This window comes from Geotrypetes seraphini, chromosome 3, assembly GCF_902459505.1.
Source record: "Geotrypetes seraphini chromosome 3, aGeoSer1.1, whole genome shotgun sequence".
Lineage (NCBI taxonomy): Eukaryota > Metazoa > Chordata > Amphibia > Gymnophiona > Dermophiidae > Geotrypetes > Geotrypetes seraphini.
In genome coordinates this window covers 368793418-368816935 of record NC_047086.1, presented here as the reverse complement: position 1 = coordinate 368816935, position 23518 = coordinate 368793418, and the positions used below count along the sequence as shown (strand labels likewise).

Sequence of the window (23518 nt, the reverse complement as noted above, 5' to 3'; positions counted from 1 at the left end):
TCACGAGTGGAGTGCCACAGGGTTCGGTGCTTGGACCCGTGCTCTTCAACATATTTATAAACAATCTGGAAATTGGTACGACAAGTGAAGTGATTAAATTTGCAGACAATACGAAGTTATTCAGAGTAGTGAAGATGCAGGAGGATTGCAAAGACCTGCACGTCACATAAACACGCTCGAGAAATGGGCCGCAACATGGCCAATGAGGTTTAACGTGGATAAGTGTAAGGTGATGCATGTCGGTAACAAAAATCTTATACACGAATACAGGATATCTGGTGCAGTACTTGGAGAGAACCCCCAGGAAAGAGACTTGGGAGTACTGGTCGACAAGTCGATGAAGCCGTCCACGCAATGCGCGGCGGCAGTGAAAAGGGCGAACAGAATGCTGGGAATGATTAAGAAGGGAATCACAAATAAATCGGAGAAGATTATCATGCCACTGTACCGGGCCATGGTATGCCCTCACCTGGAATACTGTGTCTAGCACTGGTCGCCGTACATGAAGGACACAGTACTACTTGAAAGGGTCCAGAAAAGAGCGACTAAAATGGTCTTCTGTGGTCCCGCTCCTGGCACTTCAACCATGAACAGAGAGCAGAAATATTTGTTAAGCAATCCAGCCTTTTCTTTATCAGAAACTACTTGTATTTTCTTTATCAGAAACTACTTGTATTGCTTATCAGAAACTACTTGAATTGTTTCTCTCTGAAAATCATCATTTACTATGTATGTTTTTCTGTGTGGAAGGTTGGGAAGGATAAAAGTAGAATGTACACTTTCCAAAATATCAAGGACTTGAGCTGTTTTCCTCCCTCTGCCCAATCACATCTTTGGAAATGTCTCTCCTCAGAGTTCAGCTGAAAATACAGTGTTCCCGCTAAGCTGCGCTGGCGTGTGCTGGCGCACAAAATATTACATCGCAGCGCACAAGTTTCTCGTCACAGCGCACACACGCGTCGCAAAGGTAAGGGGAGGCTGGGGGAGGAATCGGACGTCGGGGTGGGGGTGCGAGGGTTCACGGAAGTTTCGCCCCCCACATTTCGCCCCCAGCAATTCGCCCCTCACATTTCGCCCCCCACATTTCGCCCCCAGGTATGTTTCGCCCCCGGTGGTGTGGCTGCCACCGTCTCATCTGCTCAGCGTGGCTGGAGTCCTTCCCCTCCCTGGGCGGCCCGGCTGTGTGGGAGGGGGGATTGGGGTTTCCGACCCTGGGCGGCCCGGCTGTGTGGGAGGGGGCATTGGGGTTTCCGACCCTGGCCCGGCTGTGTGGGAGGGGGGATTGGGGTTTCCGACCCTGGCCCGGCTGTGTGGGAGGGGGGATTGGGGTTTCCGACCCTGGCGGCCGCGTCGCTGTCTTCCCCTCCCTGGGCGGCCCGGCTGTGTGGGAGGGGGGATTGGGGTTTCCGACCCTGGCGGCCGCGTCGCTGTCTTCCCCTCCCTGGGCGGCCCGGCTGTGTGGGAGGGGGGATTGGGGTTTCCGACCCTGGCGGCCGCGTCGCTGTCTCCCAGCCGCCCTGCTCCGGCCCCGGGCAGGGCGCGATGCACTGGAGAGCCGGGGAGCCAGAGAGAGAGTTGGGGGAGGCAGAGAGCAGGTTGATTTCAGGGCTGCAGGGCTCAGGGGCAAAATGTGCGGGGGCGAAATGTGCGGGGGCGAAATGTGTGGGGGCAAAACATCCGGGGGGCGAAATGTGTGGGGGCGAAACATACCTGGGGGCGAAATGTGGGGGGCGAAATGTGAGGGGCGAATTGCTGGGGGCGAAATGTGGGGGGCGAACCTTCCGGATCCCGGGTGCGAGCAGGGAGGGGGGCGATCGGAAGAGGCGTACGGCAGATGGCAGGGCGGCGAGAGGAGAGTCGGGTGGGGGGGGGAGTAACACTGGAAGAGAGCGGCAAATCCGGGCAAGGCAAGACTTGCAGAGGCGTACCTAGGGGGTGCGGGGGGTCGATCCCGACGGTCCGCTCAGCTCGCCAACAAGGAGAGGCAGCCGGACTCGCGTACGCTCCGACCGCCTCTTCTTGCAAGAAGCCGGGTCTTATTCAATCAGGAGCTGCTTTGACATGCAGCTCCTGATTGGATAAGGCCCGACTTCGTGCAGGAAGAGGCGGTCAGAGCAGACGCGAGTGATTTCCTGCACTAGGCACCACATGAAGTCACCCACCGTACCACTCGATTCGGGTAAGCGCAGGTATCGGTGGGTGGCTTATTTGCGGGGGTGCCTTATTTTATATTTTTGTCTAAAAAGGGGGGGCTGTCTTATTTGATGGCCCTGCCTTATCATCGGGGAAACACGGTACTACTACTAGTAAATTAGTAATGCGCTACAAAACTGAGGCCGCACGAGCGCCATTGTTTATCTATACATGCATGAAGCAAGTTCTTTTCAAGTTTCGATCGTTTGAAGCGTGTGCATAAACTTTCTTTTGCGATCTTCCATAGATTCAGTCAAATAATTTTTACATCCATTCGAAAATGTCGAAGCGTAAAGAGAATGAAGAGTTTGGTAGCAGCACAAAGAAAAAGCGCAGCCAATTTAAGAAGGAATGACTGACCGAGTTTTTGGTTGACACCACGTTGCCGCACGCGAGTGGACGGAAAACAGTGGCGATGAAAGAAATATTCGAATATAGCGACACGGACAACGCATTAATTTGCTCCCTATGCCGAAAAGCAGGTGTTAACGGAGAATGGAGCACAGGGAAGACTTGGTCTGAGTGGAAAATTGATTATTTAAAGCGTCATCTGAATCATAATTCTCATTTAGAAGCGGTTCAAAAGCTTCACAATCAAAGCCGAGGTTTTCTAATGAATTTCTTGAAAGAAACTCCCGATAGTCGGAACAACAGAATCGAATACGCACAGAGATATAAATCAAGTCCAGAGGAAGTTAACATTTTAATTGATAATATATTGCTAGCGGTAAAGTTGAATTCGTCCATGCTATCCGTCCAGGAAATTCTCAATCACATGGCTAAATACGTAAAAATACCTGATAGCTGGAGAAGCAAAAACTATGCTTTCGAGTTCCTTGACTGCATAAATGCCATTGTTAAACGGGAAACATTTACAGAAATCCGGAGGTCTCCTTTTCATACCCTAATAATTGATGAAAGTACTGATATTTCTGTTTCGAAAATGCTCATAATATACATTAAATTTAGAAGAAGTGGCAGCAACATTCATGAGACAGTTTTTGCTGGCATCAAACATCTAACTGCTTGTGACAGCACAGCTATAGTTGATGCTATAAAGCAGTTTTATAGTGAGAACGATTTAGATTTCAGTCGTATGGTCATGTTCACGTCCGATGGAGCATCAGTCATGCTTGGGAAGCATAATGGTGTAGCTGCAAAGTTACGTCAATCAGTTCCTCATCTTCTAGAGCAACACTGTGTAGCTCACCGCGAAGATCTAGGCATAGACGATGCATGGAAAACGATCCCATTCATGAAAGAGATCGAAACTCTAATACGCACCGTGTATACGATTTTCAGTAGATCGAGCGTACGAAAAGCCAAACTGGAGGATATTGCTAATGCTGCAGACTCAGATGTCATTTCATTTAAAGCTATACATGATGTTAGGTGGCTGTCTCGGCACTTTGCTGTAAGTGCAGTGGTTAGAAATTATGACATCCTGTTAGAATATTGTCAAGAACAGGTGGAAGAAGACAATGATCCCGTGCACAAATACTGCCTGACTAAATTGAGTAATCTGGAATTTAAAGTTGCGCTATTTATTCTCTGCGATGTTCTTGAGGAGCTTGGATCACTGTGTAAGCTTCTTCAGAAGAGTTGTTTGGCACCTTTGGATGCATTCCAGTTCACTAAAGCCAAATTAAGGAAACTCAGATCTCAATATCTGGGAGAAAAACCACATTTCAATGAAAATGTTGAAACTCTCATTTCATCTTGTAATTCTGTAATTAAAACAGATCATATTCTTACATTTATTACACAAACTTGTGATCATATGGACAAAAGATTTCCTGACAATGAATTAGAGGACTGGCGTGTTTTCGACAAAGACTGTATCTCAAATCCGTCCAACTTAGAGGAATTTACATTTGGAAACGAACAATTTTCACGATTATCTAACCGTTATTTTCTGTTAATGAACAAAGATGATGAACATTGTTTCAAAAGGCAGCTTATTTCAGAATATTCGGAGTTCAAATATATTATTGCTGAAAAAGTAAAAGCAGGAGCTATACAAACGCTTCAGGAAATGTACAATTTTGCTCAGCAGCATAAACAGTTCAGTGGACTAAATGCTCTATTAGACGTGTGTGGCACCTTTCAGGCTTCAAGTGCCGATTGTGAGAGAGGATTTAGCTTGATGAATGCTATAAAGACAAAGACTCGTAATAAGTTAAGAGTAGAACATTTGGAATGCCTAATTAGAATCAAACTTTATTTAGCCACAGGAAATAATGTAAACATAGACAGTGTTTACAATTTTTGGAAATCAGAAAAAGGCAGAAGAGAACAATCTTAATAAAGAATTTTGGAGCCTAAAAGCCTATGGAGAACTTCCAGAACATGCTAAAATCAATGAAACGGACACATTTGGCCCCGGTGATGACGATGAAATCCAGTTTGATGATATTGGGGATGATGATGAAGATATTGATGATATCTAACTTGAGTGAAGAATTGATTCCATTCCAGTTTCACAACAATTATTCTACAACATATTGAGTGAACTCTTCTCACTGAAGGCAAACTTTGTGCCCAATAAAATGGTTTTCAATATTTTGTTTTAATGTATTTATACTTTTGTGTAGAAGCTGGAATTGATAGATTGTCTAGAAATTGAAAGCATCAAACGTATTGTCTTCTGGACTGTTTTTAATTTACAGTTTACACATATGGATGTAACAGACATAACTACATTTGTTGTAAAACATTTATTAAGATATCATTTCATCCCTACAATTTCTGTAGACTGTTTTAAAATAAATTTGAGTTTTTCTGGTAAAAAAAAAAAAAAAAAGAATTTTGTACTTTCAAGAATTAATGCGTTGTTTTGTGTTCTTAAAAATATTATTTAACGTTATTTAATTTAGCGTGTAGGCCTAAAATTCCTTTGAATACCTCGTCCTCATGTATCAGCAACTTTGACAACATATTTATTTGGCTCATAACTTGCTGGCGCCCGATATTTTTAGCTCACAGTGAAAAAAGTTTGCTCACAACACCCGCCCGCTTAGAGGGAACACTGAGACACCCCTGCACACTTTTAGCTGTGTAGCAGAAGACAATGTTCAGTCAACCATTTTATGTGACTGAATCATAGAGGACCAACATCTTCTGACAGTACCATCATCAGGGCCAGATTAAAGGATAGGCCCAGTAGGCATGTGCCTAGGGCCCGAAATTATCAGGGAGGGCAAACAGAGAGCAGCTGCCTTACCATCTCCCTTCACCTCGCTTTTTTTTTTTTTTTCAAACAGTGATGGCACTTAAGATCAACAACAGCCCCCCCCCCCACACTTCCATCATCATCATCTGCCCCCTTCTCTCAATCTCTCCCTTCACCCCAGGCTCATCTCCCTCCCTTCACCTTTCTTTCCGATTTTTTAAATTCCAAATGGCGACAAGATCGACGTCCTCCCCCCCCAGCGACAGCACTTAAGATCGGCAACGGATCCCCCCCCCCAGCGACAGCACTTAAGATCGGCAACGGATCCCCCCCCCCAGCTTCGACAGCACTTCAGATCGGCAGCACGGTGCTCAGTCCAAAGCTTCCCTGTGACACAAACTGCCCAGGCAGAAACAGGAAGCTGCGTCAGAGGGGAAGCTTTGGGCTGAGCACATGCTCGAGAAATGGGCAGCAACATGGCAAATGAGGTTTAACGTGGATAAGTGTAAGGTGATGCATGTCGGTAACAAAAATCTTATATACGCCTACTTGATGTCCGGTGCGGTACTTGGAGAGACCTCCCAGGAAAGAGACTTGGGAGTACTGGTTGACAAGTCAATGAAGCCGTCCGCGCAATGTATGGTGGCGGCGAAAAGGGTGAACAGAATGCTAGGAATGATTAAGAAGGGGATCATGTACAGACTGGAGAAGGTTATCATGCCGCTGTACTGAGCCATGGTACCTAGAATACTGCGTCCAGCACTGGTCGCCGTACATGAAGAAGGCATGGTCCAGAGAAGAGTGACTAGAGAAGGGTCCAGAGAAAAGTGACGAAAATGGTTAAGGGACTGGAGGAGTTACCGTACAGTGAGAGATTGGAGAAACTGGGCCTCTTCTCCCTTGAAAAGAGGAGACTGAGAGGGGACATGATCGAAATATTCAAGATAATGAAGGGAATAGACTTAGTAGATAAAGACAGGTTGTTCACTCTCTCCAAGGTAGAGATAACAAGAGGCCACTCTCTAAAGTTAAAAGAGGATAGATTCCGTACAAACGTAAGGAAGTTCTTCTTCACCCAGAGAGTCGTGGAAAGCTGGAATGTTCTTCCTGAGGTTGTTATAGGGGAAAACACCCTCCAGGGATTCTTGACAAAGTTAGACAAGTTCCTGCTAAACTGGTATGTACGCAGGTAGAGCTAGTCTCAGTTAGGGCACTAGTCTTTGACCTAGGGGCCACCATGTGAGCGGACTGCTGGACACGATGGACCGCTGGTCTGACCCAGCAGCGGCAATTCTTATGAGGGAAGATGATGGATGCCAGACCAAAGAGGGGGGGAGGGAAGGAGGAGAGATGGCAGGGGGAGACAGACAGGTTCTAGTAGGGGCAGACAGTGAATGGAAGAAAGAGAATGACAAAAAGATGAGGAAAGCAGAAACCACATGACAAAGGTAGAAAAAATTCTATTTTTTATTTATTTTTTTTGCTTTAGGATAAAGTAGTATTGTATCTGTGCTGATAAATGTTTAGAAATAGAAAATGGAAATACGGTGACATTTTATTGGACTAATTTTAATATATTTTTGACTAACTTTCAGAGACCAATTTCTTCCTCAGGTCAGGACAGGATACTGTAACAGCAGTATACTTTACTGACCTAAGGAAAGAGGATTTGACCTCTGAAAGCTAATTAAAAAATGTATTAGTCCAATAAAACGGTATTATCTTATATTCCATTTTTTGTATTATTTTTATTTGGTAATTTGTAAGGTGATTTGCTATTTCTCTTTTTTCAAATTTACATCTGCTATCTTTAGATTTTGTTCAGTATTGGGGGATATGCACCATTATTTCTTCACCCCTAAACTGTACAATTCCTTTGGTTTGTAGCACAAGCCAGCATGCTGAATGCTTTGCACTGCTCTGATGGTCATAGAATTCCTATGATCGTCAGAACAGCGCAGAACGTTCAGCCCGCCAGTGCTAAAAACCTCTTCCATGTTTTTGTAAAAAAAAAAAAAAAAGGGGGGGTGGGGCAGAAAGGAATAAAAAGTTGGACTCATGGAAGGATAGAGAAGTTGGTTGGGGAATAGAATGAGGTCTGGAGGAGATGAAGCATGCAGGAGGCAGAAAGAAGGGAAGAAATATTGGATGCAGTCAGAAATCACCAGCCAACAAAGGTAGGAAAAATTATTTTATTTTCAATTTAGTGATCAAAATGTGTCCGTTTTTGAGAATTTATATCTGCTTCTACTGTATATTTTGCACCATGGCTCCCTTTTAATAAAGGGCAGTAGCGGATTTTAATGTAAGGAGCCTATGAGCATTGAGAGCAGCTTGGGACATTCAGCGCAGCTCCCTGTGCTAAAAAACGCTATCGCGGTTTAGTAAAAAGGGAGGGCGTATATTTGTCTATTTTTGTATAGTTATTACTGAGGTGACATTGCATATTTTTAAGTCATCTGCCTTGACCTCTTTGAAAAAAAAAACCCCGAATATAAATGATAATTAACATTTTCTCTGCATACAGTGTGCTTTGTATTTTTAAAAATTTTATTGTTGGTACATCATTTTGGCTTGGTCATTTTAAAAGTAGCTCACAAGCCAAAAAAGTGTGGGCACCCCTGGCATACAATGTGTACAACATGAACAACTGTTTAACTGTAAATGCAGCTGATGGAATTAACTGCCTTCCCCAGCAATGACAACAAACCATGGGCAACCTGGGAGACTACTTTGAAGGATGTTCACAGATAAACAGTATGGGGCTCATAATTTAAAAACAAAAGTCCAAAAATCAGCTTAAGTCGGTATTTGGATGATCAAAAAGACAGGTCGTCCAAGTACCGATAATCAAAACTAGTTTTAGATGTATCTAAAACCAGCTTAGGCCTTTTCACTGCCTCTGTGCGCCCAGACCGAAAAGAGGCATTTTTGGAGGAGTGGATAGGGTGGGAGGTGGATGGGATGTGAGCTGACCTAGACTTAGTCGTCCAGCAGCCATAATCAAAAAGTTTGACAGGTTGCCAGACGGAACTATTTTGACTTAGACGAAGTCAAAACAGGTATAAGTTCCAGATCAGGCTGCTGAGCTGATTGCGGCTGCCATGCTCAGCGGCCCAGGCAATCCGTCCCCCTACACCCATAACAATTGCGGCAGGAGAGATGCCCAATCTCTCCTGTCGAGAACGCCCTGAACCCAAGCAATCTTCACCGGCAGGAGTGATGCCCAGTCCCTTCTAATGGACACCCCACCCCCCCAGCCGGACCACCCAACCCACCACCCAGGACCCCCCTCCACCCCCATCAGGACCCGTCTCCTGCCAGTGAAGATCATGTGGGTTCAGGGGGTGTCTGGCAGGGGAGACTGGGCATTTCTCCTGCCAGTTAAGATCTACTAGTTCTGGGGGGAGGGAGGGGGTGTTCCGGCAGGAGAAATTGGGCATCTCTCATTCTGGTGAAAATCACGCAGGTTCGGGGAGGGGTTCCGGCAGGAGAGATTGGGTATCTTTCCTGCTGTGATGTGTCAGGAGGGGGTTACGGTGGGTGACAGGAGAGAATGGGCGATCGTTGCCAGGGGGTGGGTGGGTGGGGGGGAGAGGCAGTTCCACGATTCTCTAACCGGTGTTGTTTATTACAGATGCCAGTTAGAGAATCGTGCTTTTAGGCAAAGGACTGGCCCCTCCTTCGCCTAAAAGGTCTTGTTTTGGGCATTTGGGACTTAGGTGATTTTTGGGTTTGGAATGTGTTCTACACATACACATAGGGCTCCTTTTACGAAGGTGCGCTAGCGTTTTTAGCACATGTTATAGCGTGCACTAACTGAAAAACTACCGCCTGCTCAAGAGGAGACGGAAACGGCTAGCGTGCAGGGCATTTTAGCGCACGCTATTCTCCGCGTTAAGGTTTTAATGCGCCGTCATAAAAGAAGCCCATAGTAATGGTCTGAGCAATTAAACTGCTGAACGTACAGGTAGGCTATTCTCGAAACCCCCCCCCACACATTATGGATGGAGTTTTTGTGAGAATGGACATTTCCCTGCTGCCCTACTTTGTGCGCCTAGGGCCTTAGGCTAAAAGGGGACTTAGACATTGTTTTTGATTTTGCCTCTCCTGGCCATTAATAAAATGATGATTTTTAAATGTCATATTTTTTGTTTCTCCCCTATCAGAGATTTCTGCATTTATCTCTTATCCAGTGGCAACATTAGGAAATATATTCATAGACAGCGGAATGCTTTTTTGTTTGCGGGCGCCCAAAAGCTCCGCCCTAGGCCCCACCCCAGACCTGCCCAAGCTCCTTCCCAGACCTCAACCCCATAATAATAGTACTAATTGTAGACACCATTTCTTCCATTCATTTTTCATATACACACAATATAATCTTATTAATAATATACAATGGTAACCACAAAATTCATCTACACAAAGTGCACTCTTTTCCCCCTCCCCACCACTGCACAGCACTTCTTCCCCTCTCCTCCATCCCCATGTGCAACGCCTTCCTCTCTCTCACTGTCCACCATCTCTCTCTCTCATTCCCTCCCTTGCTCCTTGAAAGACCTGAACCACAACACTGATAAGTGCTCTTTGATCTTATCCTTATTTTAAACTGTTTGGTTATAGGTTTTGATGCCTGATATCTAGGGTTACTATATGGCTCAGAAAAAGGAGGATGGATTGAGACATCCAGGTTTTACTTCCATTGAAAACCCGGATGTCTCAATCCATCCTCTTTTTTTTCTGGAGCCATATGGTAACCCTACTGATATTTATTCTCTAAATTTTAATTACTTAACCCTACCTCCCCTTTTACAAAACTGCGATAGCGGTTTTTAGCACAGGCCAGCACTCTGAATGCTCTGCGCTGCTCCCGACACTCATAGAGTTCCTGTGAGCATTGGGAGCAGCGCAGAGCATATAGCGCGCTGGCCTGCGTTAAAAATCACTATTGCAGTTTTGTAAAAGGGGTGGTTAGTTAAACTGTGCTGACTCTATATCTGTATTGTGTTGTATTGCTCTGTTTTCAAACCTAGACCTCTCCCTCCTCATAAACAACCCCCTCCCCTACCTGGCTAACTCTGATACTACTAGGTGAAATAGCCGTTTCAAGCTGCTAATTTTTCTAAACTTTCCTAATTTGGTTTCTTGCTGTATAAGGTTTATTTTCCATTGCCAGACCTAGATAGATAGCAGATTTGGTCTTGCAGCTGGTTTACTGTGCAGAAACTTGCTATATTTTACATTTATTGGGTATATGTGGCTGTAAAGGGGAAAAATGTGATTGTGTTGTGAAGGTTTGCCCCTCCTCCAGTGCTGTTTGGTGGGGAACTTGACTGACTCATTATAATTTACTAGTGTTTAAGCCCGTTACATTAACAGGTGCTAGAATATATGCCTGTCTGTCTTTCTTTATTTATGTCTCTCTCCCTGCTCCTGTCTCTTTCTTCCTTTCTTTCTGTCTCTCTCCCTCCTGCTATTTTTCTCTCTCTCTCCCTGGCACCCTTTGTCTGTCTGTCTTTCTTTCTGTCTCTCTCCCCCCTCCCCCCCACTTTCCTTTGCAGAAGCAGTAGCGATATTTCCCTTCCCCTCCAGGTCCCTGTGAAGTAGTAGCAGCATTTTCCCCCACCCACCCATTCCCTTCTCTTACCCCCTCACTTTCCTTTGCAGAAGCAGCAGCGGTATTTCCCTTCCCCTCCAGGTCCCCTTGCTGCCACAAATGCAGGACTCTACTTTTTGGTGATCGTGGTGGCTGATCCTCCTCTAAAGAGCAGCCTGCAATGGTGGCCGGCTTTAGCGAACCTCGCAGGCCGCTCTCCAACTCGGTAACACGTTCCCTCTGACACGATCCCGTGCGTTAGAGGGAACGTGCTACCGAGGTTGGAGAGCGGCCTGCGAGGTTCGCTAAAGCCAGCCATCATCGCAGGCTGCTCTGAAGAAGAGGATCAGCAGCAGTGGCGGCGGCGGCAGCAGCGGCGAGTGAGGGCGGGAGGTGTGTTCCCTGCCGAGGATGCGGGCAGGGAGAGAGCTTGCCTGGCTTCCATGGTGAGTGAGGGCGGGAGGAGGGGAGTGGCCAGAATGTTCCCTGCTGCCGGGTTGGCGGCCACGGATCACACACCACAGCGGCAGGGAACACGAAATCCTAAGTGTGCATGTTCGCTTAGGCTTTTATTATATGGGATAATCCCTTCCACCTACCCCAGGGTTTGCTACACATATATAGAAAACCCAATAATCAAGAATACTCAGTCAATACTCATTCCAAACAATCAAGATGACTTTTATTCAGTGTAATCATTGTGGTGTTTTAGTTCCAAGGCACACCATCTGGAGGCTTAAGGCTTGCTCCATCTGTCTTCAGCTTGCTGGTATTAAACAGGAGCTGTAATTAAAGCAGCTTTCATCACTCTACAGAATCATACCAATTTACCACCATTGCCTTAAAGATTAAAACAGCCTAGGGAAAGATGGTTCACAGTTGACTCAGGTAGTCTAAGATGTGTGACACAAAAACGCCCACCCTCACAACAGTTGCCCCTACAGAATTCCTTTGCTCCATTAATGCATTATGATGCTCTAGAAAAAATAACTGAATGGAACTAGAACCAGTGAAGATAGCTCAAGAAGTAAAGCACCCCGCAAATAAAAAAGCTCAAGCAGGAAAATTATTTCTGCTAGGGGATTCCATAATCAGGGGCAATAATCTTGGAATGCAGTTTAAGGATCCCAAAATAGTGAAATGTCTTCTAGCATCCTCAGCTATCAAGAGTACCCAGCAAATACTGACTATAATTAAAGAAGAAACTAACCCCATCTTCTACAAAGCAACCCCGAATCCCTTTAAATCTCTATGGACTTCAGGGCCGTTACTGCATGGCATTGTAGAAGAGGGGGTAAGAATTCTAACCAGGGCTGGTTTTAGACATGCTGGGGCCCAGGGTAGAAATTAAGGAGGGGGCCCCCTCCCAATTTCCATACCTATACGTATAAAACAATTTTAAATAACTTCTTCACACAGACTTCACCAAATATAGACCAATGGATCACAAATTAAAAATAGAAATATGAATAACAAAACTGAACTGGAAACCCCAAAACAAACTCAGTAAGTACAATTGTTGGCATAACCACGAGAGGGGGCTGGACCTCCCACTTTGAGCTTAGGCCCCCCTCAAAATGAGCATCTCCCTTGCTGTAGCTGGTGATGACCAGCTCCTCAGGTCCAGAGACTAGAACTTTCCAAGTTCTGCAGCTTGCAATAGTATTTCAGAGCTGCTGCTGCCTCCTCACTCCCTTGGCTTTCATGCATGCATGAAAACAGTGGCAGCTTGAGGATATGACCACTAGCTGCAAAGCTTGGAGATTTCTAGTTGCTAGCCTGGAAGAGGAAATTTTTAGTTGGCAGGGCTTGGGGGATCCCTACCAGCTCAAGTATTTATATTTTGCATTCAGGTAGGGAGAAAATTTAGTGCCCATCCACCCATTTTGGGCTCCAGCCCCCTCCCTTCACAAAAAAAAAAAAAAAAAAATTAGTTGTGTGGCTATGCCACTGAATATAATACAAGAATATTTGTGATGCACATGTCCCAAAGCCAACATATTCCAGTTAATACTGTGACAGGGAAGTGCCTGTCAGCGGTTTAAACCCGGTTTTGGACCCTGCCTTGCAAAGGGCTGTCCCTATTCCTAAGCCCTGGAAACTGTCTAGTATCCCTGTGCCTATCACTAAGAGCCAACAGGCAGGGCAAGGCAGAGAGGCAAGGACAGAAACCATAACGTCTAGTTTAGGGCACTATAATTCCTTTTATGATCCCTTGGGCAAAGCTCTGACAAAACCTCTGAGAAAGAAAACCAGCACAGGCATGGTTAATGAGGGGGGTGTGGCTAGCAAGCAGGACGAACCCAGAGGGAGAGTGAGATTAGGCTTGCAGCATAAAATGAGCCCAGGTGGAAACAATAGGAGGAGGGCTGAGGAGATTACGAACACTGTGGAGAATACTGGAGAGAAGATTGGAAGGAGGAATGCAGGGAAGAGCCAGGCTGCACTAAGCAGGATAGAGCCTGCCAAGAGGTCTCTGTCCCAGACCTTAGCTAAAGCACAGCTGGTCTTACAACCCTCCCGAGTGACCAGACTTCTAACTCCTCAACAGCAGTGCAGGGAAGTAGCAAGACTTCCAGGACAGGGCTGTCCGTTAGCTGGCCCTGAGGGGAGTTCTTACCCTGGCTCAGAGAATGGTGATTCCCTAATGGAATTAGAAAGGGCGTTATCTGAGAGCAGTGACATGGAATGCAATCTCACAGCATGGGATCTCCAGGAGAGTCACAGATAACGAGGTATGAATGGGGGAGGGGAATGAAAGTGAATGTTTGGAAGTAGCGTTCTTTCTCCCTTAGTCTAACTGTGAACTAGTATGAATAAATTACTGAGAGCCCGAGAGGAAAGCCTGTGAAGATAGGGAAGGAGGTGAGAACCTGTAATTAACCTCCTCAGAAAGCTTGCACGGAGCTTAGAGTCCCGAGATTTCTTAAACCTGAAGCAGGAACTTTGGGAGGGGACTAACAGCAGTCTGAAACGGTTGGGAGATAAAGTTCCCTAGCCCTACCCTGGGAGCTTGGAGTAGTGAGGGCATTTGGGCTTCAGGTGGGACAGTGCTAAAGCTTCCTAACGATTTTTCAAACAGAAAAAGCAAAATCGGGAGAAAACGTTTTTGGTTTTATTTTTGGCTTTTCTGCCTAGACATCAGGCTGGACTGTATGAAAGTATGTTTTGTTTAAGTCTCCTCAACACAGAGGGACTGCTGGAACCCTAGTGCTGTAAACTGAGGGAAATAAAAGAAAAGCTGAACTTTACCACTAACGCAGCCTCCATTAATTATTTCACTGTTTCCCAGTGGGAATCCTCCTGGGAGCGCTTGGTCCTTACGCCTGGGGCGGGAGCTGGGTTGCCAGCGCTAGGCTTACCCCCTGGCCCCGCCACAATACATTCAAAATAAAACACTTTTTTCTACTTTGTATGGACATTCTGTTTTTCCATCATCTTGGTCCCAGTTTCTCTTTCTGCTTTTCTCTATCTTCTACTAATTCTCTTTCCAGTATCTACTGTCCATTTTTTTCTCCTCTTCCCTCTAGCTCCATTTCTTCACTATGCCTATCTCCAACATATTGATTTTGTCCTTTCAGCTTTCATCCCTTTTTTATTTACTGCCTCTGTCCAATCAAATCTCACCTTCTTTCTTACCCTTCATTTTACATTTTCAGCTACTTATGAATTTTCCACCTCCTCTCATTCTGTAGCTCTTCCATTTTCCATCTCACTCCTTTCCCAGCCTCCTATTTCCCTCTATTTACTCCCCATTACCATATTTCTACCAATGTATTCAGTGTTCTCAGTCATCTTATCATCCACTTTTTTACCTCTTCTATATGGCTCATCACTTCCAGAGTTTAATTACACATTGTGTGATGAAATATAAATGTCTATCGTTTGAAAAAGCAGCAAGCTGATGAGATTCATACCTACATACTGAACAGTAAAAGAGCATGCCATCCCCTCCAACAGGAAACTTATGTTGGGAGACCATGAGGATACATAGTGGCCAAATGCCCATCAGCAATTTTGCATGCCAGTTTGGCTGATGCAGATTCCAGCAAAGGTAAGATAGCAGTGGGAAAGAGAGGGGAATGCTGGATATCTTGAGGGGCAGTAGGGAAGAAGAGAGATACTGAATGCTTGGGAGAAAAGAGGGGATATTTTCGACATGGGAGGAAGGGGAGATGCTGGTGAGAAGGTAAAGAGGAGATGCTGGACACCCAGAGTGGACAAGAGAATGAAAGGGAGATGTGGGTGTTATGGAAGGGAAAATAAATTGCTGGGATGGAGTGGGACTAAGTAAGATTGAGGGTCTCTCTGTGATGGTCTTACATCTCTCTCCTCTCCTCTTCTTCCCTTTCCTCTCCCACACCCCCATGGTCTGGCATTTCACTCTCTCCTCTCCCTTCTCCCCACTTCCATCAGCATCTGCCCCCTTTCTTTCCCTCCAACCCAATTCCATCCAGTATCCTTCACCCTTATGTCTCTCTTCCCTGCACATCAATTCCATCAGCATCTTTCCCTTCTCTTCCTCCACCACCCTTCCATGCCACCCTACCCCCTTTCTCTCCCCCATCCTTCCATATCACCCTGCCCCCTTTCTCTCTCTCCACCACCCTTCTATGCTCCTTTCTCTCCCCCTCCAAACCAATGTCATGCAGCAAGGTCCCACAATGACTCCCAGCTGCCGGCTCTGCTCAGGAAGAAATAAGTGGCTTTGGAGGGGGTGGACGGCAGACACAGGGAGTTGCGGCAAGGTCCTACGAAGACTGCAGCTGCTGGTCCACCCCCTCCGACATCACTTACTTCTTCCTGAGCAGAGAAGGCAGACGCCGTCATCGCTGGACCATTGTGCACTTCAGTGAGGCTGCCGACTCTGTTCCAGAATAAGTACGTCAGAGGGGGTGGGCTGGCAGCTGCGCTGAGGTGCAGGTCCTGTTGTACAGTAGGGAGGGAGGTTGCGGACCCGGCAGGCTTCAAGGGATTATAGCTCCAAGGGGGAGGATATGCCAACTCACTAGAGCCTTGGGGCCCTGGGCTACTGTCCTGTTTGCACCCCCTAATGCCGACCCTGAACAGTAATCATGACCTATAATAAAGCACCCAATTTGTTAAATGATCTATAATAATTAGCAGTTTTAAAATACAATATTAACAAGACTAACAAGGTAGGGATAGTAGGAAATCTACATTCAGTTTCTGACTGAAATGGCCATCGTGATCACTGGGCTCACTTCCTGCAGCAGATGTACCTGGTGTTGGAAAACTGAAGCATTTCCACTCAAAAATTGCTTTGCTTTCTTCAAGTGTTTTGAGAAAGTTCCTGAGGCTCCAAAATTCCAACAGAACTTATAGCCACTCAAAGAGCAGGAAACTTCCACAGAACAATGACATCACAGATGCAGTGACATGATTTCTACTGACATCACAGCCAAAAGGGGAGGGACTCTGGCCAGGGAAACCTGGCAACCAAACTATGCAACAACTTCTAGTCAGAAGTTCCATGGCTGATGCTGCAGCTTCTTTTATTTACAGTCTAGTTTCCATGGAAGGAAAGAGAGCAATGTCATTCTGAGTGGTTGTGGGCTACAGAGGAGAGCCTTAGCACCCTAAGGTTGTGGGTTCAAACCCCACACTGTTCCTTGTGACCCTGGGCAAGTCACTTAATCCTCCACTGCCCCAGGTACATTAGATAGATTGTGAGCCCACCAGGACAGATAGGGAAAATGTTTGAAGTACCTGTATGTACTTTGATTGTGGTCGTAAAACTACAAAAAGGTGGTATACAAATTCCTTTTTCTCTATCGCACAAAGCTCTTTTCACAGTCTATGCCAATTGGCATAAATTATTTGTATTGGTTTTCAGGGCTGTCAAGCCTAGAGGCCAAAGAAGGGTTATGATGCTTGAAATGACCCCCCTCCCCCCACAAGTGTAAACAAAGGTTGATGATTTTCTCTTATTTAATTTTTGACCTTGCATCTTATAGCCAAAAGGATGAAAAGGGAGAACTGATTGTTCTTGGATTTTTATCATTTTGATCAATCAGGTGGTGTAATGGCTCATGGGTGGAATATTACTCAGGGCTCCCCCTCAGGGTTGACAAGAAGGGCAACTACCCAAAGTTCCGTGTTTTAATAATAACTTTATTTTTTCTATACCGCCACAATCTTACGACTTCTAGGCAGTTTACACTGAAGAGAGCTGGACAATCAGCGAATTACTGAATACAAATAGCGAAAATACACATTTTTCTCAAAGTTATCAGTATGGTGTTATTAGTTTTAAAATGGTATCTGATTAGGAGATAAATCTGTCGAACAGTGCTGTCTTAATTTCTTTCCGAAATTTTACTCTAAGCCACACTTATCAGTTTTATGGTATATAAATAAGTTTTAAATAAAGTTGGATTTTGCCATATCATCGTTTTGAGCACACCAGCCTGAAATGTAAGGAGGCACCATACAGTTAGGGCTTCTGCTTTTTGAGTTTTAATCAACAAATATTTATGAAATATCCTTTTGTGCCAAAAAAAAAACAACAAACAACAAACTAAAACCCCAACAAATCAAAATCACAGCCAGCCCTAGGCATGTTCAAGTGTGTTTACTACACACAGTCTCATGAGAGAGAAGTCTCGCTATCAGGTGTCAATAGGCCGCTACTTATCATTTTCTCCAACTCACGTTGTCCAGTCCTCCCTAGCACAGCAACTGAAACATTAAATAAATCATTGGATTTTGTATCTACACTTCTCCCTTCTTATTCGCGATTTCAGCAATCATGGTTTTGATTATTCACGGTTTTTAGCTTGCTGGCTCCTCCCCCAAAATTACATCAGCTTGCATAGAAAAATCGCTGAATCCAAGCATTTACAGAGAAAAATCGCCGATTCCCGGCACTTTGTTCATCGTGTTTTGCCTCTCCTTCAGGAACAGGCCAGGTCTCCCACCATGTTATTCGCGGTTTCACCATATTCATGGTTTTTAATAGAAAACAGCAAATAACATATGAAAAAGTTATTTGCGGTTTTTCTGTATTTGCGGGTCTGTTAATCCCCTATCACAGCAAATACGGAGGGAGAAGTGTACAGAGCACTGAATGATTCAAATATCAGCTGTTTGAATCATGCAAGCCTTGTTTAGTTTAGACAATTAATATATGAACCATTTAGAGCTCTATAGATACAGAGCCCAATGGTTCATATAGTGCTTGAATGAAGAGGCAGTGGTGCTGGACATATTTGGAGTAAGCTGCTAACATAAGTGCCAGGCTGGGCTTGAGTCTTCAGGACTGTGAGAAGAAAACTAAGAGAGAAGGTTAGTGCCTAGGGAGTGACATCATGAAAAAGCCGATGCTGACGTGACAAAGATATATTACAAAGGTAGGGGGGGAAGAGAAGTGGTGCGCTTGCGGCAGGAGGGGGTGGGGAAGGAGCATGTGGAGGCAGGGAGGGGGCGGAGAAGAGGAGGGTGGGGAGGTTAGGTAGTGGGACTGCAGAGGAAGGATAGGGCTGGGATAGCAGGGAGTAAGAACAAGTATGAAGAAAAACAAGGGCATAAAAAGGATTCAGGCTGGAGGGAGGCAAGGGAAAGGAACAATAGGAACTGGGTGACTGTGGAAAAAAACATAGAATTGGGGTGGGAATTTTTGGATACAGTGTGGAAGACAGATCTTGGAATTGGGGATGGGAGACTGAGTGGTGATTTGGAAAGAACAGTACCTAGCAACAGGACTAAGAATGTGGAAGAGGGGGAGGGAAGGTTTAGACCTGATGTGAACAATCAAGATGATCAGAGGGAGGGTGAGAGCTGTTAAAAATGGTGGATCTCTGAAGTAGGTGAGAGAGAGGGGGAGTGGGCAGGGCCGATTTTAGAAATGTTGGGACCCAGGGCAGAAATTAAGGAGGGGGCCCCTGATGGCCTCCTCTCCCCCCCCCCCCCCCGATCTCTACCCCTGTCATTTATTACCACACATAAAACAGCTTTAAATGACTTCACACACAAAACACAGACAGACCTTTATCGAATACAGAACAAGAGATCACAAATAGAAATTGACATTGAACTGGGAACCCCAAGAAATTAAATTCAGCAAGTTTTATAAGACTGAAGAAATAAAACCAAATATGCACTCTGTAAATCTGAAAGATGTAATAGGTAATGTGACAAACTAACTGCCTCCCTCTCATCCCCTGTTCCAATAGATTTCTTGTTCTTCCCAACTGCCCTTCCATCCAGCATCTTCCCCTCCCTGTTCCTGCCTGCCCCCTCTGCATCCAACATTTCTGCCATTCTATTCTCTCCCTACATTCTATTGTCCACCATCTCTTTCTCCCTGTTTCATAATTTATTTTTCTAGTCCCTCCCCTCACAACTGGTACAGCTTTTCCCTTCTCTCTCATCCCAATCAAGTTTAAGTTTGTTTAAAAATTGATTTAATCGCAAAATCTTAATCCAATGCGATTTACAAATAACAATAAAATCAGGGTAAAAAGAAAAACACATTGATTGAACCAAACAATAATATGGCTTTTGACCAACACAATACATCAGGGAGAAAAAAAAAAGAGGATCAAATACAGTTTATAAATAAAATAAAAAGGGCATGGGTAAAGAAACAATAGGATGGGGAAAGGTTACCTGCTCAATTTTCACTTAACAGCATTATTAGTTCACTAAAGAGTATCCTAATTATTTAGAGTTCAAATAACTCAGTTAAAGACGCCCTTAAAAAGCCAGCTTTTTAGGAGACCTTTAAATTTACTAAGCGATTTTTCTTCCCTTAAACTAATTGGGAGCGAATAAAGTAGTGACTGGAGGAAAGAAAAAATTGATTTGCACTTATATCACCTCATTCCCACCCATCTCTATAAAGTCACATGCATATCCCCTACACCCTGGGCACTTATAGGTACCTCTCTCTCCCATGCACACCACACTCTTGTGCAATAACATAAGAACAAAAGAAAAACCATGCCAAGTTAAACCAATGTTCTTCAAGCCCAGCATCAGCCAGTCCACCTACTACTAATACTATTAATTATTTCTAGAGTGCAGATGTGCACAGCACTGCATAGGGTCACAAAGGAAAAAATCCCTGCTCAAATGAGTTCACAATCTAATCAAGCATGACAGAAAAACAAGATGCCAGGGTAGGGATTACAGTTAGTGGGGGATGGTTAAACTGCTGGCTAGCGTGATGAGCAGAGGGCAGGGGGGGGAGAGGGCCATGAATTGAAGGCAATCTCGAAAAGGTGGGTTTTCAGCCTACTTTTGAACAAGGGAAGGGGTGTGACATATGGACTACCTGCCTATTCTAGGCACACAGGGCAGCGAGGTGAAAGGAACAAAGTCTGGAACTGGCAGTGGAGGAGAAGGGCAGTGGCACAGTAAGGGGGTGGCGGACCACCCTGGGCACCGTCTTCACTGGGGGTCGATGGTGCCTTTCCTCCTCTCTACCCCCCCCCCCCACCGCATACCTCTTTAAATGTTTACCAGCATGAGCAGTATCTTCTACTTGTAGCTTGTGCCAGCCTCGGCTCCTTTCTGACATCATTTCCTGGTCGCGGGACCAGGATATGATGTCAGAAAGGAGCTGAGGCCGTACCGAGCAGCAGGTGAAAGATGCCACTTGCGCCGGTGAACATTTCAAAAGGTACACAGGGGGGGGCACTCAAGCGGCAGAGAAGAGTGGGGGGTGCAAGGTGCAGTGATCCTGGGTACCCCCGCCCCAGGCGCCAACCTCCCCCGCTACACCACTGGAGAAGGGTATAGATAAAGGTAACTTATCTTAGGAATGGAGTTCACAGGGAGGCGTATAAGGAGAAATAAGAGAGGAGAGATACTGAGGGGGGTCACAAATACCAGTCACATCCCCAAATGTAGATCTATTTCTCATAGCTTGTTTACAGCTATGAGCAAATGCTCGCCTGGTTAATCATTTTTTAAAAATCTACTTTTCCACTAGGAATTTGTCCAAGCCTCTTTTGAAATCTGCTATGTTAGTTACCTTGACCACATCTAACAAATTCCGCAACTTAATTATGTGCTGTGTGAAAACAAGAGAAAACTTTCTGTGATTGTTTTCTATTTGCTAGTTATTAAATTCATGGAGTGTTTTCATGTTTTTGTATTGTAGAAAAGGTTTAACAGCCATTCCCTATTTAACTGTTCCATCCCATGCATGATTTTATAAACTTCTATCATATCCCCTGTTAATCTTCTTTTCTCCCAGATGAAGAGCCTTAAACATAAGGGAGATGATTCATCCCCTTTATCATTTTTACTGCTCTTCCCGCAAAGTGATCATTGTGTTGGTGTAACTCTGCCCAGTTGTGGTTGTCTTGTCTTGCATGAACTCCAGAAGTAAAAGTCCTTCATCATCCCAGAAGACAGTTGCCATGACTTTGCCTGCATATTTATTTGTCTTTAACTTTTTTGGGGTGGGAGATGACTTGTGTTTCCACTGCATTGACTCCATTTTGGACTCAGAATCTCTGTGATAGATACAAGTCTCATCTCCAGTCATCAAATGGTGAAAAAAATTCACTTGGTCTTCACAGAGCATATTCAAGTTCTCCTGACGGTACTAGAGCCTCGTGGCATTCAGCATTCTTGGAACCCATCTTGCACAAACCTTAGACATGCCCAACTTTTCATGAATTATTTTCATAACTGTGCCTGCCGAGATGCCAATTTCTTCAGATATTTGGGAAACCTTAATTCATCTGTCTCACAACATTAAATCCTCAACTGTCTTGCTCATTATTTTGGAAGTTGTTTCCACAGACCATCCAGCATGAAGGCCATCTTCAATGGACTCTCTACCCTACTTAACTGCTTGCTCCAAAATTTTACTTTGTAGGATGATGGGACAAGTTTACCATAAATTGCGTTCATGGATATCCTTTGGCTTTTTCCCTTCTTCTGTGAGAAATTTTTATCATTGAATGGTACTCTAAATCTAGCACAAGGATTCTCCTGACATCCTGTCTCTTGGAATGTTAGACTCACACTGAGCCGCAACTGTGCATGAGCAACTCTGAGACATGTCACAACGTGCACAGACTTGTTTCAACATGCTTGCTACTTTCTTTCATACTCAGGTAGGTAAATTATTGAACACTGCAAATGCTCACAATCTTTTGCAATTTTAATGACTTTGAATAATTTTGTGGCATCAATAATATGATCATCTCACTCATTACTTCTACCTCCATAGCATTTATGAATATGTTAAACAGCAGAGGTCCCAATATAGACCCTAGGGGTACCCCACTATTTACAATTGGCTGTTTAGTTCTACTCTCTGTTTCCCATCTTTTAGCCAATTTTCAGGCCACAATAGAGCATTTTCCCTGTGGCTGTTAGAAGTAATGGTAGCCATTTTGCAAGAGCAGATGCATCTGAGTGATCTGGTGATTAGTTTATGCTGCTTCAAATGCATTGTTTCATTTAGTGGAAAGGTGATCCACTATCAAGAGTGACGTGACTCCTGAGGCAGGACTTGCGGCCGAAACACGGCTCATGTTGAGTCATTTCACTTTATCCAATAAAGACTTTTGCACTGAACATTTGGCTTCCTCAAACATCCTTTCTGGCATTGGTGGACAGTCGTCTCTGCTGTTTGTTTTTGTGTAGTTTCCTACTTATACAAACCTCACCCACCTTATCCCATGCATTCATACAGAAGGCACATTCATCATCGTCACTGTTGCCCCACCAACACTATTTATTTATTTATTCAATTTTCTATACCGTTCTCCCAAGGGAGCTCAGAATGGTTTACATTAATTTATTCAGGTACTCAAGCATTTTTCCCTTTCTGTCCCGGTGGGCTCACAATCTCTCTAATATACCCGGGGCAATGAGGGGGATTAAGTGACTTGCCCAGGGTGCTGAGGCTGTAGCTTTAACCACTGCGCCACACTCTCCTACACATCCACATTCCACAAACCTTCAATCTACAACACTTACCCAGTTCCCTCCCCTGATGATTCAAAGTCCCCAAATTTCATAAATAAACATATTCCTCCAAACCTCAAACCTCTGCTCCAGACACCTCATGTTGCTACTCACTTACTCAGCCATGTTGCCCATTTACAACCCCCTCTATTCACAAAGCCCTACTCCTATCCAATTGATCACTCATTTTACCCTCCCAACCACTCACTCTCACACACAAGGCTACCCTAACCACACATTCCTTTAATGGAACACGTTTTTCAATTTGTTATTCTCTAGTGGATTATGTAATTCAAAAAAGATGGTAGGCATTTCTTACATAGCACATGAATATGATACTTGTAAATTACATCAAATAAATGTGTAAATTATCCTACTATTCAGATCCATTGACTGAAATGATTTGCTTCTGTCACTTTTCTGTGTAGGGTAAACCAGTAGCGAATTAAAGGTAAACTGCTCCACTGTTCATCTCCTTTATCAAAATCAGAAACCAGGACTCCTGTGAAGGAGGAACATATGCTTCTTTTGAAGATATTTGTACTCAAATATTATATGCTGTATACTGCAATTTATTTTCTGAAGAGGAAGTAATGAAGAGG

At 44.6% G+C, this 23518-nt stretch overlaps 1 protein-coding gene across 1 annotated transcript; it reads left to right on the top strand.

Moving 5' to 3' along the window:
* The first annotated feature begins 913 nt into the window (after positions 1-913).
* On the top strand, positions 914-4861 carry LOC117356387 (E3 SUMO-protein ligase KIAA1586-like). The gene is made up of 2 exons (XM_033935525.1): positions 914-967; positions 2441-4861. Exon 2 carries the CDS (start codon positions 2609-2611, stop codon positions 4496-4498), a length of 1890 nt encoding a protein of 629 aa, XP_033791416.1. The 5' UTR covers positions 914-967; positions 2441-2608; the 3' UTR covers positions 4499-4861.
* The last annotated feature ends 18657 nt before the right edge of the window (positions 4862-23518 follow it).